Source organism: Anolis carolinensis, unplaced genomic scaffold, assembly GCF_035594765.1.
Source record: "Anolis carolinensis isolate JA03-04 unplaced genomic scaffold, rAnoCar3.1.pri scaffold_13, whole genome shotgun sequence".
Taxonomy (NCBI): Eukaryota; Metazoa; Chordata; class Lepidosauria; order Squamata; family Dactyloidae; genus Anolis; species Anolis carolinensis.
In genome coordinates, this window is record NW_026943824.1 from 11,458,693 (window position 1) to 11,477,238 (window position 18,546).

General features: G+C 42.4%; 1 protein-coding gene across 2 annotated transcripts in view; it reads right to left on the reverse strand.

Moving 5' to 3' along the window:
• The window catches only part of sec14l5 (SEC14 like lipid binding 5), a 62,109-nt gene that overhangs the window by 29,095 nt on the left and 14,468 nt on the right, over nucleotides 1-18,546 (reverse strand). For both annotated transcript variants that reach the window (XM_062964609.1, XM_062964610.1), the window contains 4 exons: nucleotides 9,200-9,349; nucleotides 7,310-7,441; nucleotides 3,500-3,628; nucleotides 1,463-1,679 (listed from right to left, as the gene is read on the reverse strand). In XM_062964609.1, the coding sequence (XP_062820679.1) occupies nucleotides 1,463-1,679; nucleotides 3,500-3,628; nucleotides 7,310-7,441; nucleotides 9,200-9,349 (628 nt within the window). The remainder of the gene's footprint in view (nucleotides 1-1,462; nucleotides 1,680-3,499; nucleotides 3,629-7,309; nucleotides 7,442-9,199; nucleotides 9,350-18,546) is intronic.

Here is an 18,546-nt window from a genome sequence, read left to right on the forward strand (position 1 = left end):
CGGGGCCTGTGACGCCCGCCGAAGAGGCCCCCCCCCCCCACGTGCACCGCAGCCTCCTCTGTGCCCCGCAGGCCTCAGGGCGGCCCCAGCCAAGAGAGAGCCGAAGCCGGAACCTCCCACCCCCCCCCCCCCCCCCCAAGAGCCAGGCTGGAGGGAGGCCGCAAGGACCAAGGTTTCTTTTCTTTTAACAATTTATTTTCTTTCGGAGATAGAGGCCTGAAGGGGTGGCCTCAAGGCCGGGAACAGACCCCCCCCCCCTCGTGTCTTAAAGGGTCCTAAACCCTCCCTCCCCTTTCCCCCTCTTCGGACGAAGGCCCTCCCTTCCCAGCCTCAGCTGCCTGGGCCTCTGTCTCTCTTCCGCCTGCCTGTGCTCTCAGGCAACAAATATCATATCTACAATTACTGTGGTGTAATAATACAGAACAATATAATCTCTAAAATCAGGACATTCAATAAAGAGGAACACTCTGAAAATGGGAATTCCAGACAGGAAACCAACAGGGCCAGCTAACACCTCCCAACAAAGGATTCCCCCAGGGAGGAAGCAACAATATAATCTCTAAGATCAGGACATTACATAAAGAAAACACTCTGAAAATGGGAATTCCAGACAGGAAACCAACAGGGCCAGCTAACACCTCCCAACAAAGGATTCCCCCAGGCAGGAAACAACCAGGCTTCCAAACAGCAAGGCTATTCAGTGCTGTTCAACCTAACCAACCAACATTTCCCCATCATAGTACACCCTCAGGGTTTCAAGCCATGAGGCTACTCCATCTCATTCAGCCTGCCCAAGAAAGGATGCCCCTATGTAGAAAGCAGTCAGTCTTTGAAACAGCGAGGCTATTCAGTGCCATTCAAATTGGCTAAAAAACCATTTCCCTACAACACAACTACCCAGCCTTCCAAGCAGCAAACCTATTCCATTGTATTCCAGCTCACCAAACAAGGATTCACGTAAGGAGAAAACACCCAGACTTTAAGACTGCAAGGCTATTCACTGCTATTCCAACTGGTCAACAAATGATTCCCATCAGCCACAGCAACGCGTGGCCGGGCACAGCTAGTGTGTGTGTGTGTGTGTGTGTGTGTGTGTGTGTGTGTATATATAAAATGCTATTGGGTTGCTGTGAGTTTTCCGAGCCGTATGGCCATGTTCGAGAAGCATTCTCTCCTGACATTTTGCCTGCATCTGTGGTAGGCATCCTCAGAGGTTGTGAGGTCTGTTGGAAACCAGGCAAGTGGAGTTTATATATCTGTGGAAAGTCCAGGGTGGGAAAAGGAACTCTTGTCTGTTGGAGGCAGGTCTGAATCTTGCAATTGGCCACCTTGATTAGCATTTAATGGCCTTGTAACTTCAAAGCCCGGCTGCTTACTGCCTGGGGGAAATCCTTTGTTGGGAGGATTTCCCCCAGGCAGTAAGCAGCCAGTCCTTGAACAAATGATTGCCCCAGGCACCTACCGTCGGGAGTGGATGCCTCCCCAGAAGGACAAGCGGTGCCCCGCTGCTCCTTCTCACTTCCATGCGAGTGGGATTCCGGCAGCAGGGTGCCACTGCTGCGCCTGGACGGAGACCGCGGGTCCGGTTCCCCCTTTTCTGCGGGAGGTGTCCACCGGGGAATAAACGTGATCCCTTGGGAAATCAGCTCCTTCAGATAATGTTCTATCACTTCTTTGCCCTGAAACAAAGCACGTTATTACATTTGTAGTCTGCTTCCCTGACATATAGAGATCACACATTAACAAAGAATCATGCCATGTGCCTTCTATTCCTTTCGCTCAGCAAGTTCAGCGGTTTGGGGCCGGGCTGTTAGCAGCCAGCTGCAATAAATCACTCTGACGAAGAGGTCATGAGTTCGAGGCTAGCCCATGTCAGGGTGAGCACCCGACAATTAAAATAAAAAATAGCCCCTGCTCGTTGTTGACCTAAGCAACCCGAAAGATAGTTGCATCTATCAAGTAGGACATTTTTAAAAAGGTAAAGGTGAAGGTTTCCCCTGACGTTAAGTCCAGTCGTGTCCGACTTTGGGGGTTGGTGCTCATCTCCATTTCTAAGTCTGAAATTGAGGATTTAGCACATATATTATTTGACTGTAAATTGTATCAGAAGGTGAGAGATTTGTTTCTTGGTCCATATATCAAACGGACAATGCACTGGGAATCGCACATCAGGACAACGTACTTTATGTGTGGTCAAGATCCAAAAATAACATATAAAACGGCTCTGTACTTGAGCAAAACAATACGATTGAGATCTACTTATGTGGGGCTGATTGGGGTAAACTGTAGGGGTGACAATGACATATAATGTACACACTCAGTTTTATTATATTTATTTATTGTATTGTTACAAGTGTTTTATTTACTATTTGTATAGAATGTAACCAGGTCTTTTCGAGCCTGGTTGTTTGGCTTGGTACTTTGATATGGGAGGCTCAGTGTGTAGGAAATTTAGGTATCACTTATATGTGGGGTGGCTAATTTACGATACCATAAAAATCACCCAGCCACTGTTGGAATGAGGAAGTTGCCGTCGCAGTGGATGATGAAGCAGCTGCTCCCCATGTGGCCGGAATCAAGCATACCCTCAGGAAGCTGGAGAAGGTTTAAATTGCCTCTGTGTCTGTATCTGTCTCTGTTCTATGTTACATGGCACTTAATGTTTGCCTTATATGTGTACAATTCCGCCCTGAGTCCCCTTCGGGGTGAGAAGGGTGGAATACAAATACTGCAAATAAATAAATAAATAAATAAATAAATAAATAACCCACTGCACCACCGAGGAACTATTTTAGACCTGCCTCGTATTTAAAGACTTGGCAGGGAGGAATCCCATCTGGCTAAGCTCATGGATGGCCAAGCGCATCAAGTGGAAGAGCGTCAGATGATGGAGGAACGGAGTGAACGGTTCCTGTTCACTTTGTATTGTCTTGGAGTGCAGACAAAGTGAGGTCCTTTCTTCTATGACCAACACATCTTTATCCATCGCTGACAGAGGAGGGAAAATAATATTTACTTCAAGCTTGCATGGTTCTAGTGTTGACCAAGGAACAAGATAGACCCCTTCATACATAAGCAAAAGAGAAACTACTGCCTGATAACTATCCTTTCTTTACAAGCCTGGTTAATACAGGACCCTGGTGGCACAGCGGGCTAAACTGCTGAGCTGCTGAACTTGCTGACCAAAAGGTCGCAGGTTTGAATCCAGGGAGCACAATGAGCGCCCGCTGTTAGCCCCAGCTTCTGCCATCCTAGCAGTTTGAAAACATGCAAATGTGAGTAGATCAATAGGTACCGCTCTGGCAGGAAGGTAACAGTGCTCCAGGCAGTCATGCCTATGGCCACATGACCTTGGAGGGGTCTATGGACAACGCCAGCTCTTTGTCTTAGAAATGAAGATGAGCACCAACGCACAGAGTCAGACATGATTAGACTTCATGTCAGGGGAAAAAGGCAATCTGCTGCAATTTAACAGAGGTGTGGGACAGAGGCTGCTTACCCGCTTGATGTTGGCTGTGTATTGCTTCATGGCAACCTTCTCCACCGTGTTTTCAAAGCCAAAGAATGATTTGATGTCAAGAGATGCGGACTGTTCGAAGCAGGTCCAGTTTTCATTCTCAGGGTGAACCTAAGCCCAGACACAAGACAAGGCAAAGTAAGAACTGGCACAACAGACTGTTGGCGATTGAAGCAACTGGGAACCCTTTTTCCAAATGTGCCTTCTTCTTGATAGCTGTCCTTCCACAAAAATGGGATGTTTTTAAAATCTGCAAGTGACAACCACTGACCCTGGGATCGCAACAGCAGCATTCTTTCCCCCTTTCCCTGGAGATATTCGTAATTTTTCCACTTTCACAAGATAGCTGCGTCTGTAATCCCAAAGAAGGTGGAGGGGTGACTATCTATATCTATATCTATATCCATAATAAAAGTGAAAACCCATATGTGTGTATGTGGCACAGGTGTCCTCTCACGCAGACAGCCTCCGGCCTCCACAAACAGGCTACAGTTCCCAGTGCTGAGGATCCAGCAAGTCACTCTTTTCCACTGACATTACGGTTACAGTGAGCGCCATGAACATGTAGCCCAACTCCTGCCATTGTCCTCCCCAAACACTACAGCCGACCACCCAAGGAATGCTTTCATTTGGGGACCATTTCATCCTAGATTTTGCTTTTTCTTCCACCACAGGCAGGCATCCCAAGGTTCTCCACTGGTGTGGAATTTGCATGACCCCGCCCACTGCCCTTTCCTTTCCAATCTGTCTGCAGAACAAACACAGCACAACTACACTTCCTGGAAGAGTTTGGGGGATGGACTCCACATGGTGGAAGTTGTAGTTCACCCTGTATCAAGTCAGAGCACTGTGACTCCTACTGGGGAATTTAGATGAGTTGTAGTTCACCTACACCCAGAACACTATGAACCCAAACCATGATGGGTCTGGACCAAACTTGCCATGCAGACCCGATATGCCCAGATTTGAATACTGGTGGGTTTTGAGGGTAATTGGCCTGGGCATTTGGGAGTACTAGGTACTGGGATTTATAGTTCACCTGCAATTGAACCCTACCCATGATGGACCAGAACCAAACTTGGCACCCCCATAACCTATGGAACATATTGGACAAGTTTGGGGAAAAGGAAGTTATAGTTCACCTGCATCCAGAGAAACAGTGACCCCCACCGACAATGGACCGGGACCAAACTTTGCACAGAGAAGCCTCATGACCAACTGAACATACTGCAGGAGTTTGTGGGAATGGGCCTTGATTTTGGGAGTTGTAGTTCACCTGCATCCAAAGACCACTAACCCAGCCAACGACGGAACTGGACCAAACTGGCATACAGACTGAACATTGCCTGCCGTGGATACTCACAGATGTTTCGGGACAATTGCCCCGGGAATCTGGGAGTTGTAGTACTTCACCCCCATCCAGAGAGCACTGCAGCCAGGTGATGACCAGCCAACGACAGATCTGGACCACACCTGGTACACAGACCCAAAATGGCCAACTTTGAATACTGGCAGGGTTTGGGGAGGACTGACCCACGATTCTGGGAATTGTAGTTCACCCACTCCAAACTGAGAATACCTAACAAACAAAGACAAATAATGCCTTTTTCAAATAACCCAGGCATCGCCGGGTTCCCAAGCTAGTAATCTATAAAATCCCCCCTTTTCCCTTGTTTGAGACATAGAAGTCTTGCTCCATTTCATGCCACCATTCCTCAAAATTCAAGGAGCTAGAAGTGATGGCAAATCCCAAGAACTGGATGCAACAAGCAATAGCTGAAGACGCTGCATCAACCTTGAAATCACCTTTGCCGTTTTCCAGCTGTTTGGCCATGACCTACATTCAAAGACACAGGTCTGCTGCCTTCACATATCATTGCACCCGCGAGAAAACTAAAATGACAGGTGGGCAAAGTGCCACTGGGTTGCAGAGTGGCCACGTGCAAGACTGGGGCTATAGGGACACCATGAAATGTACGAGACCTGTGGATTTTAGTCTCAAAGGTCAGCAAAGCTGCAAGTATTTTCCAAGCGTCTCTGTTTTCAAGAACTCTCTTGAATAGGCTCCAACAAAGCAGGTAAGTAACACAATCCGGGCTTTTGTTTACCACACACAAAAGGGCATCACATGTCTTCCAGAGATTGACAAAGCTGCTCTTGAATGTCATTGACAGAACAAAGCATTCAAACTCTGCTGAATTAGAAATGGCCTTATGTTTCAGGAGATGAGAATATATAATAATTGCTCCCTAAGTACATCATGGAGGGGTTGGAGCAAAAATAACAAGCAAAAGAAATCTGGCGCAAGTAATTTAGGAACAGGATTCACACACATTGTTCCTGCTTTTTCTGGCTGTTTCAATTAGTACAATGGATTTATAAGTACTCTCATAATTTGTAAAAAAAAATGTGCACATGCATATCTGTATGAACATGTGACTGGCAGGGGGTAAAAACAAAAATGTTCATAAATAAAGTTTTCCCACTATTTTTCTATTGAAAAACTATGAAATTCAATTGTGAAATATTTTATTTTGGAACAACGAAGAGAAAGTTAAAGGCAAAACGTTCATATATTTATTTTCAAGCCATTACAGCACTATACAGTATAGAGTCTCACTTATCCAACATAAACGGGCCGGCAGAACGTTGGATAAGCGAATATGCTGGATAATAAGGAGAGATTAAGGAGAAGCCTATTAAACACCAAATTAGGTTATGATTTTACAAATTAAGCACCAAAACATCATGTTAGACAACAAATTTGGCAGAAAAAGTAGTTCAATAGGCAGTAATGCTACGTAGTAATTACTGTATTTATGAATTTAGCACCAAAATATCACGATGTATTGAAAACACTGACTACAAAAATGTGTTGGATAATCCAGAACATTGGATAAGCGAATGTTGGATAAGTGAGACTCTACTGTACTCTTATAATTTGTAAAAAATGTGCACGTGCGTATCGGTATGAACATATGACTGGTGGGGGGGAAAAAAACCAAAAATGTTCATAAATAAAGTTTTCCCACTATTTTTCTACTGAAAAACTATAAAATTCAATTGTGAAATATTTTATTTTGGACCAACGAACAGAAAGTTAAAGGCAAAACGTTCATATATTTATTTTCAAGCCATAACAGCACTATACTTAGAAAAAAACTACTGTTGGTTTAATGCAGTGGTTTCCAACCTGTGGTCCACGAGACCTAAAATAAAGTCCAGTTAACACTCTCAACAAAGGATCCCTGCTGGCAGGAAGTAGCCAGGCTTTGAAGCTGCAAGGCCAATCAATGCTGATCAGGGTGGCCAACTGCAACATTCATACTTTCCTCAAACAGACAAGAGTTCTATCTCCCACCCTGGACATTTCACAGATACTCATATATAAACCCTACTTGTCAAGTTTCCAACAGACCTCACAACCTCTGAGAATGCCTGCCATAGATGTGGGCCGAACAACAGGAGAGAATGTTTCTGGAACATAGCCATGCAGCTTGGAAAACTCACAGCAACCCAGTGATCTCGGCTATGAGAGCCTTTGACAGCATAAACTATTGTTGGTTTTCTCAGAATTTATAAAATAGCACTCCCCTATAAAGACTGTCAGATCTAACAATTCTCGAAACAAGGCACAAATCCAGATAACAACAACCTCTATTCTGTCACCAGTATCAGCCTAACAACTAATAACAACAAAAAGACCACTACAAAGCCCAGCATGCTGCAAACCAATAGATTGCCAACTATATAAAAGAAGGAGATTTGGTAGAGAGTAAACAAAACACTTACTGAGTAGCTACAGGTTTCCAGCACCATGACCCGACTGGCAAATGTTTCATTACGAGCCTCAATAAGGAGAGTCCTCTCTTTCCAGTTCACTGTGTTTTTCTGAATGAAGAAGACATACTCTACTCCAGCAATCTGAAAAAGGGGAATAAGAACAGAATGATGTTGTAGCCTGAGGGCTCAGAAGATGAGGAAGGGAATGCTGGGATTGATTCGGAAGGCCCAGAGGATGATAGAAGTGCCTTGGAGAGAGTTGTTTTGGAATCTCCTGGCATGAGACTGGAGAAAACAGTATTAGTTCTCATGAGAATCTGCCAGATGTGCAGGCTGAGAGAAATGTGGGAGATGGATGTTTGTCCAGCTCAAGGTGCTTGGAATTTCAGAAGCAGAACATACAACAGAGACAGACTTGCTTTTCCCAGAGGCTTAGAGATAAGGAAAGGAAAAGCAAGTGTGTGAGGAATGATGTCATGGGAGGGCTTGAGGCTTTTTAAATGGTTTTCTGCTGGTACAATCCTTTGTGAGAGCAATGTTGTATTCCGGGAAGCAGCTCTCGGTTCCTGGTCCTACGTTTGTGTGGACATAGGTTGTTTGTCTTGGATTCATGCTATCATGTTTATGGACATAACTCTTGAGACTAATTCAAAAGAACTCTGGAATCCTAGTGTTCTTGGAAATAGTGTATATACTCAAGTATAAGCCTAGTTTTTCAGCCCTTATTTAAGACTGAAAAAGCCCCCCTCGGCTTATACTTGGGTGAGGGTCCTGGTTGGCTTATATTTGGGCCAGTTTATACTTGAGAATATATGGTACATTTATTATTTTTCTCTATTATTACTGGTATTATTACATTTATTATTTTTCTTTATTATTGTTGCTACTATTACATTTATTTTACTCTATTTTTATTATTATAGTTAATACATTTATTATTTCACTCTGATCTTATTATTATTATATTTATTATTTTACTCTATTTATTAATACATGTATTATTTTCCTGTATTTATTATTATTATTATTATTATTATTATTATTATTATTACATGTATTACTTTATTATTATTAAAAGGATACATAAGCACATTTACATTGAAGAAGATGAAAATAAGGATTTAATCAGAGTTGGACAGTCTTATCTTAAATTTGAGCTATATGTAAATATTCAAAAACATTTAACCTACTGATGCCTCAATTAAAGTAATTTTATTGGTACAGTAGAGTCTCGCTTATTCAACATAAACGGGCCAGCAGAAGCTTGGATAAGCGAATATCTTGGATAATAAGGAGGGATTAAGGAAAAGCCTATTAAACATCAAGTTGGGTTATGATTTTACAAATTAAGCACCAAAACATCATGTTATACAACAAATTTGACAGAAAAAGTAATTCAATACGCAGTAATGTTATGCTGTAATTACTGTATTTATGAATTTAGCACCAAAATATCACGATATATTGAAAACATTGACTACAAAAATGCCTTGGATAATCCAGAGGCTTGGATAAGCGAGGCTTGGATAAGTGAGACTCTACTGTATCTATTTTTATTTCTGAAATTTACCATTCTCGGCTTATACTTGAGTCAATGTTTTCCCAGTTTTTTGTGGTAAAATTAGGTGCCTCGGCTTATATTCGGGTTGGCTTATACTTGAGCATATACGGTAATTGTTTGAGCTTTGATTTTTAGATTTGCTTATTTTTATATACTCTTCTCTTAATAAATTTTTACTTACTAGATTATCAGGACAGAGTGTGGTTTGTGGTGAAAAGGTGTTTCAGGGCTAGGAAATGCATGAGCAAGGGAGGCTTTGTAAGGTCTTTGAATGGACCGAAATTTTACAAAGCAACATCAAGGTCAAGCGAATGCCTGTGAGAGGTCTTATCTCCTACCTTCTTCAGCAATCGAGGCACATCCACATTTAATTTGCAACTTCGCTCGATGATATGAAGGGCTCCGTCATCGCTCTTGGATTCCCGAAGGACCTCGCTGCCCAGGAAAACCGGGATCTCGGGACAAGTGGGGAAGCGTTTTTCATAAGCCTGGGGAACAGACACATGGTCAGTGCTGGAAGGATCGTCCTTTTCTGCTGCTGCAGTAAATGAAATAACCGTTTCCATGCCCGAAAAGCACTGGATCCCGTTGCATTGCAGGGTAAAACAATACACCAGGAATTATTGTGGTATCAAAATAAAGAAGGCTTCTCTGCTGCAAACCCTCTGTTGCATTGTTTATCACTGTGGTGGCGCAACGGGTTAAACCACTGAATTGCTGAACTTGCTGACCAGAGGGTTGGCAGTTCGAATCTGTGGGAAGGGGTGAGCTCCCGCTGTTAGCCCCAGCTTCTGCCAACCTAGCAGTTCGAAAACATGCAAATATAAGGTACCGCCTCAGCGGGAAGGTAAATGGCGCTCTATGCTGTCATGCCAGCCATGTCACCTAGGAGGTGTCTACAGATAATGCTGACTCTTCATCTTAGAAGAGCCAAAGATATATATTATATATTATACTAGCTGTGCCCGGCCACGCGTTGCTGTGGCCAAGTATGGTGGTATGGGAAATAAAGTATTGAGGAATTGGTGGTAGTTAAGGTAAAGGGTAAAGATTTTCCCCTGACATTAAGTCCAGTCGTGTCTGACTCTGGGGGTTGGTGCTCATCTCCATTTCTAAGCCGAAGAGCCAGCGTTGTCCGTAGACTCCTCCAAGGTCATGTGGCAGGCATGACTGCATGGAGCGCCGTTACCTTCCCGCTGGAGCATTACCTATTCATCTACTCTCATTTGCATGTTTTTGAACTTTAGGGTTGGCAGAAGCTGGGGTAACAGTGGGGGATTATATGAGGCCCCTTCTACACAGCTGTATAAAATGCACACTGAAGTGGATTATATTGCAGTGTGGAGTCAAGATAATCCAGTTCGGAGCAGGTGATATAAGATTGTAAATGGGTCATATAGCTGTGTGGAAGGGCCTTGAGTCTACACTGCCATATAATCCAATGCAAATTAGATAATCTGTGGAAGAGGCCTAAGTGAAGCCTAACTCTGCCTATCCCCTGGGCTGAGTGGGTTGCTAGGAGACCAAGTGGGCAGAGCTTAGCCTTCTAACTAGCAGCAATTGGATAAAAACAATTATTCCTCTCCCTCTAATTAGGACTTTATTTTTCTTTTCTTTTTGTTGTATCAACCTAGAGCCGTGGATGATGGGTTGTGTTGTCAAATTTCGAGGTTGAGGGGCCTGTAGTTTTGTTGTTTTGTCTGCTGCCCTGATGCTATCAGTCTTTTATATATATAGATATATTATATATTATACAATATAATACTAATAATACAATATAATAATATTAATTATATGTTATATTTTACATGTAATACAGTAGAGTCTCGCTTATCCAAGCTAAACGGGCCGGCAGAAGCTTGGATAAGCGAATATCTTGGATAATAAGGAGGAATTAAGGAAAAGCCTATTAAACATCAAATTAGGTTATGATTTTACAAATTAAGCACCAAAACATCATGTTATACAACAAATTTGACAGAAAAAGTAGTTGAATACCCAGTAATGTTATGATGTAATTACTGTATTTACGAATTTAGCACCAAAATATCACGATATATTGAAAACATTGACTACAAAAATGGCTTGGATTATCCAGAGGCTTGGATAAGCGAGGCTTGGATTAGTGAGACTCTACTGTATTACTAATAATATTACAATATATTGATACAGTACAATATAGTAATTTATTACCAGTATTGTACTACGCTAATATAATATTGTATGTAAATTTAATTTGTAAGCCGCTCTGAGTCCCTTCAGAGAAGGGGGCATATAAATGTAGCAAATAAATAAATAAATAAAGATGAGCACCAGCCCTCAGAACCAGAAGGGGAAGCCTTTACCTTTATCTGGGCCCGGCCTGTGGCGCAGACTGGTGAGCAGCCAGCTGCAGCCAGTTGCAACAATTCACTCTGACCAAGAGGTCATGAGTTCGAGGCCATCTCGGAGCCTGCGTTTGTCTCTGTCTCTGTTCTATGTTAAGGCACTGAATGTTTGCCTTATATGTGTAATGTGATCCGCCCTGAGTCCCCTTCCGGGTGAGAAGGGCGGAATATAAATAAATAAATAAATAAATAAATAAATTTTTCTTTTCTTTTTGTTGTATGAACATAGAGGCATGGATGAGGGGTTGTGCTGCCAAGTTTAGTGTTTCTGGGATGTGTAGTTTTGTTGTTTTGTCCTAGGCCGAAATTTCATTACCCTTTTATATATATAGATTATTATTACTATTATATTATAACGTCAGGGGAAAACCTTTAACTTTACTACTTTTTTATTATTCATTATTCATGACTACATTGAAACTAGAATAGAGAGAAATCAGCGTGGAAACTGTTGTACATGGAAATAATGATATTAAATAGTTTTTGATTTATTAAATACAGTTATATATTACAATTATACATTTTTGTTATTTAAATTATACATATGGTTTTTTTCTCTCAAACGACACACCACCCAAGTCATGCTAGATTTTTTGGTGAATTTTGACACACCAAGCGCAAAAGCTTGCCCATCATTGGTCTAAAGAGTACACCTTTCTAGGAATTTCCAATAAGGTTTGCTCCCAGAAGCTGACCGCAGAATATCTAGAAATTCCCAGAGAAGTGTCCTCTTAAAGAAACAGCAATTCCTTTACTCATGGTGGTCCTGGGTCCCTAACCCCAGTGAACATGGAGGGATGGTTGTACTATCTCCATCATGTCCACTGTCGTGTCTTACCATTTTGGGAACAATCTGACAGAGTGAAGAAGGAATAAAACATGAGAAAGTTTCAAGGACAGCAAAGTGGGCAAAGTTTGTTGGCAGGAAAAGCACAATTAGTTTGCAAAAGCAATGCCTGCATCATTTGGTGACTGACAGCTTCAGGGTGCCAGCGACTACTGCAAGAATATATTATCAAAATGGGAGCTTGGTCAGCACTTTCGAGCCACAACTTTGCATCTCCCCAAAGGTTGGGAAATTTCTCTCCAAGGAATCAAAGTGTCCGTTTTTCCATGCTCGAAAGAGGACCAGATATCAAAGGCTTCTCTTACATGACACCACGTTAGCCGGCCGGTTGGAGACGGGCGCTCGCAGGATCATTACAGCCGCCTTCTTCAACAAGCAATGGCCTAGCTTGAACTGGGCTTTTTTTTTTTTTGCAAGACCATATTAGTGCAGTGCATAGTGATCAGGCTGCAAGCATTACCACGAAGGAAATGTTTATGGCTGCATGCAGATCCCAGGCACAGTGTACGTATGAGTATCTCCCCTCGACACAGTCATGTCAGAAACGCTTTTCCAAAGTCTTTATTCAAAACTGAAAGGTTTCAAGTGTAGCTGCGTTAATTTAAAAAATGCTCATTTGTCAATAGGAAGGAATGTCTACTTTTGAAAGTTATGACACTGTATATGCTCCATAGATTCTCATGCAGTGCAGTGCAACCCCCTTACCCATGGATTTGATAGCCATAGTTTCACTTATCCGTGGACCTTGGGAAACTATAACTTCCAGGACTGCATAGTATGGAGCTATGGTATTTAAAGTAAGGTCCAGCTGCATGCATTTCACAGTGTAGATGCACCCAGATAAGGTTCATGGACCTTGGGAAACTGCAATTCCCAAGACCATCTCATGGAGACATGGCATTTAAAGTAAGGTCCAACTGCATTCATTCCACAGTGTAGATGCACCCAGAGAAGGGTATGGACCTTGGGAAACTATAACTCCATCGCATGGAGCCACACCATTTAAAATGGGGTGCAAGGGCATTCATTCCACATTGTAAACGCACCAAGAAAAGGGTATGGATCTTGGAAAACTATGACTCCCAGGACTGCATAACATGGATACATGGCATAATAGTAATAGTAGTAGTAGTAGTAGTAGTAATAATCATAATAATACACTTATTATTATTGGGAAGTGTTCGACTTGTGATTTTGTGGTATGAAATCCAGCATATCTATCTTGTTTGCTGTGTCATAATAAAATAATAATAATAACAACAACAATAACAATAATAGACAAAGCTCAATGCATGGAGACATGGCAAAATAATAGTAAGAAGAAACTGAAGACCTGGCTATGCGAGCAAGCGTTTAAAGAATAAGTTTTCATTCCTTTGATGCGGTCTGGAATAAGGTTTTTGTACAAGGTTTGGCGGATGAATGGCACAAGCATTTTGCACTGTTTGAATTTTATTTATTGTATACTAGCTTGGGGACTCGGCGGTGCCCAGGTTATTTGAGAAAGGCATTGTTTTCCTGTGTTCCAAGTTTAGTCTAGGTCCAGGGTCAGTGGGGTTCAGTGGGTGCAGGTGAACTACAACTCCCATATGGAAGTCCATCATCCATGGTCCATAACCACTCCAAACAGCGCCAGGATGTATAGTAGGTCATGGGGGCTATATGTGTCACGTCTGTTAGAGTGAGTAGGCCGAAGTACTACCAACGTAGGGAAAAAAACTCAGGGGGTGGGTAAGGTGGGAGGGAGTAAAAGTTTTCATAAGGAGACCCAAAACCATCCTTAAAAGGAAAGATTAAAAAGATAGTCATTATTGAAGTGCTCATTCATTGGAGGTGAACTATAAATCTCACTACCTACTACTCCGCAACTTCCAGGCCAATTCCCCTCCAAACACACCAGTAGTCAAATCTGAGCATATCGGGTCTGCATGGCAAGTTTGGCCCAGATCCATCATTGTTTGGGTTCATAGCATTCTGGGTGTAGGTGAAGTACAACTCCTCTAAATCCCCCAGTAGGAGTCACAGTGCTCTGACTTGATGCAGGGTGAACTACAACTTCCACCATGTGCAGTTAATCCTCAAACTCCTCCAGTAAGTTTAGTTGCAGCTCAATTCTTCTCTGTTGGTTATGCAGATTTGAAAGGGAAGGGCAGTGGGCTGAGCCATGCAAATTCCACAGGAATGGAGAACTCTGGGATGCCTGCCTGTGGTGGAAGAAAAAGTAAAATCTAGGATGAAATGGTCCCCAAATGAAAGCATTCCTTGGGTGGTGGGCCGTAGTGTTTGGGAAGGACATTGGCAGGGGCTGGGCTACATTGTCATGGAGCTCCCTGTAACCGTAATGTCAGTGCAAAGAGGTGACTTGCTGGATTCTCAGGCCTGGGAAGAATAGCCTGTTTGTGGAGGTTGGAAGCTGTCTGTGTGAGCGGACAACTGTGCCACATACACACATATGGGTTTTTGCTTTTATTATGGACTTAGATTTAGATTAGATTAGAATAAGATACTATTTAAATATTTTAACTGTTTTAATGTTATTTTATTGTATATTGGTGTATTGGCATTAATTGCCATTTTTGTAAGCCGCCCTGAGTCCTCTCAGGTGAGAAGGGTGGGTTAAAAATGATAGAAATAAATAAATAAATAAATATAATAATAATAATAATAATAATAATAGACTTGTTCGACTTGTGATTTTGTGATACGAAATCCAGCATATCTGTCTTGTTTGCTGTGTCATAATAATAATAATAGACAAGGTTCAATGGTATGGAATCATGGTAGTTGTAGTTTTACAGGGTTTTTAGTATCCTTTACCAATGATGATGCCTTACCAAACCCCAACTCCCATGATAATAATAATAATAATAATAATAATAATAATAATAATCACAAACCTGCAAAAGTATTGGAAAATGAGCATGCAAAGATACTGTGGGACTTCCAAATCCAAACTGACAAAGTTCTGGAACACAACACACCAGTCATCACAATTGTGGAAAAGATAAAGGTTTGGATCATTGATGCCGCCATCCCAGGTGACAGTCGCATTGACGAAAAACAACAGGAAAAACTCAGTCGCTATCAGGACCTCAAGATTGAACTGCAAAGACTCTGGCAGAAACCAGTGCAGGTGGTCCCAGTGGTGGTCGGCACACTGGGTGCCGTGCCAAATTTCTCAACCGGCATTTGGAAACAATAGACATTGACAAAATTACGATCTGCCAACTGCAAAAGGCCACCCTGCTGGGATCTGCGCACATCATCCGAAAATACATCACACAGTCCTAGACACTTGGGAAGTGTTCGACTTGTGATTTTGTGATACGAAATCCAGCATGTCTATCTTGTTTGCTGTGTCATACAATAATAATAATAATAATAATAATAATAATAATAATAATAATAGGCGGAACTGGACAATTTGGACAGAAAAACAAGAAAACTCATGACCATTCATCATTCACTGCACCCCCCGCAGTGATGTTGACCGGCTATATCTGCCTAGAAGATCAGGGGGCAGAGGACTCTTACAAGTCAAACAAGCAGTCAAAGAAGAAGAACATGCCCTGGCAGAATATGTAAAGCAAAGTGAAGAACCTGCTTTGATTGAAGTCAAAAATCAGAAACTCCTCAAAACACAACAGACAAAAAACCAGTACAAGAAAACTGCACTACAAACTAGAGCTGACAGCTGGCACAACAAAACACTGCATGGAAAGTTCCTTGACAAAATTGAAGGAAAAGCTGATAAAGAGAAGACCTGGCTCTGGCTCACGAATGGGACCCTGAAGAAGGAGACAGAAGGCCTGATCCTTGCAGCCCAGGAGCAAGCCATCAGGACAAAGGCAATTCAGGCCAAGATTGAAAAATCAGCTGATGACCCAAAATGCAGACTGTGCAAGGAAGCCGACGAAACCATTGATCATATCCTCAGCTGCTGTAAGAAAATTGCACAGACAGACTACAAACAGAGGCACAACTGTGTGGCCCAAATGATCCATTGGAACTTATGCCTCAAGTACCACCTGCTAGCAGCAAAGAACTGGTGGAATCACAAACCAGCAAAGATCGTGGAAAATGAACACGCAAAGATACTGTGGGACTTCCGAATCCAGACTGACAAAGTTCTGGAACACAACACACCAGACATCACAGTTGTGGAAAAGAACAAGATTTGGATAATTGATGTCGCCATCCCAGGTGACAGTCGCATTGACGAAAAACAACAGGAAAAACTCAGCCGCTATCAGGACCTCAAGATTGAACTTCAAAGAGTCTGGCAGAAACCAGTGCAGGTGGTCCCGGTGGTGATGGGCACATTGGGTGCCGTGCCAAAAGATCTCAGCCGGCATTTGGAAACAATAGACATTGACAAAATTACGATCTGCCAACTGCAAAAGGCCACCCTGCTGGGATCTGCACGCATCATCTGAAAATACATCACACAGTCCTAGACACTTGGGAAGTGTTCGACTTGTGATTTTGTGATACGAAATCCAGCATATTTATCTTGTTTGCTGTGTCATAATAAAATAATAATAATAATAGACAAAGCTCGATGCTATGGAATCATGGGAGTTGTAGCTTTACAGGGTTTTTAGTATCCTCTACCAATGCTGGTGCCTTACCAAACCCCAACTCCCACAATTCCATAGCATTGAGCCTTGGCAGCTAAAGTAATGTCAAACTGCAGAAACTCAACATTGCATATGTACCCTACGTCTTCCAATGCAATTCTATGGTTTGCTCCTGACTCAAGTATGGTGACAACATATTCGCCATTATTTACAGTTTCAGGTGTCTTATAATAAATATATCCCCTGTGGATACAAGGGTTGTGTTGTGTGTAGTACAGGAACTTTGGGAACTTTGCATGCTTGTATAACAGGGTTAATCAGACTGGAAAGGACCCAGGCTCCAAACCCAGCTCAAATGGAAGCAGCTTATTTTTTACTTCCCACTGTAACAGTAAAGGTATAGAAACCAGATTAAAATAGCTGTGCACTGTTTGAAGTTAATTTTCAGTGGAGTTTTCTTGCAAAGGAAGCCCTGGCATCTCATCACATTCCCACAATATCAGCCGCAGGATGATGTGGCTTCCTCTGGGTACTATTTGTGCATAATATATGATAACCACCATGCATCCTCGTCCTATTTCTGTGTTGCACCGCAAATATAAATTGGGAAGGAACCATATCAGAGTCAAGAGAAGAAGACATGGCTACTTGTACTCCTGACATTTCTATGAAATTAAATGCAGGAGTGAGCATACGCATATACAAAACAGATGAAAAATTACTTATTTACAACCTGACCTGAGGAAATGTTTGATTTGAAAATGGAACCATGGCTGTCTATGTGGCCATTTCAAGAAACTGGATTATGTTTGACCTAAATACAGCGAGTTTCTTTTCCTAGGATGCGCCCATACATTGCCAGGAGACGTGCGGAGATGAGGAGGAGGAGGGAACAAATCCTTAAAATAAGTCAGCCCAACAAAAAGGGCAAAAATATGTATGTGTGGTGTGTGTCCACTTACACAGACAAGCTCCTACTTCCACAAATAGATATAGTTCCCACTACTCAGGAGACACCAATGGCCCTCCTTGCAATGACATTGCAGGTTATGGTGAGTGCCGTGAACATGTCCAAGAGTCCTGCCAATGTCCTCCACAAGCACCATCTTACCCACCACCCAAGTGAAGGCTTTCATACAGGACAATTTCCTCCTAGATTTTATGTGTTTCCTCCACCATGGGCATTCCAGTGTTTCTGACTCTCTCCATTCCTGTGGAATTTGCATGATTCCACCCACTGCCTCTCCCTTAACCGTTTCCTATTCTTTTCTATGGCACACAGCAGACAGAAGAATTAATTGATCAGCAACTAAACATACTAGGGGAGAGATTCACCATGATTTATAGGAGTTGTAGGTACTGGGATGTATAGTTCACCTGCACTCTAAGAGCACTCTGAATTCCACGAACGACGGATCTGGAACCAACTTGGCACACAGAACACACGACCAACAAAAAATACTGGGGGTCTTTGGAGGGATTTATAGGAGTTGTAGTTCACCTACATCCAGAGAGCACAATGAACCCAAACAATGATGGGTCTGGACCATGCATATCCAATGTACCCAAATTTGAATACAGATGGGTTTTAAAGGGAATTGGCCAGAGCATTTTGGAGTTGTAGGTACTGGGATTTATAGTTCACCTACAATTAAAGAGCACTCTGAACTCAACCAAAGATGGAATTGGACCAAACGTGGCACACAGAGCCCCCATGATCAGCAAAAAATATGGGGGGGGGGGGTCTTTGGGGAAAATTCACCTTGATTTGGGGGAGTTGTAGTTCACCTACATACAGAGAAAACTGTGAACCCAAACATCGATGGATCTGGACCAAACCTGGCACATGTACCTGATATGCCAAAATTTGA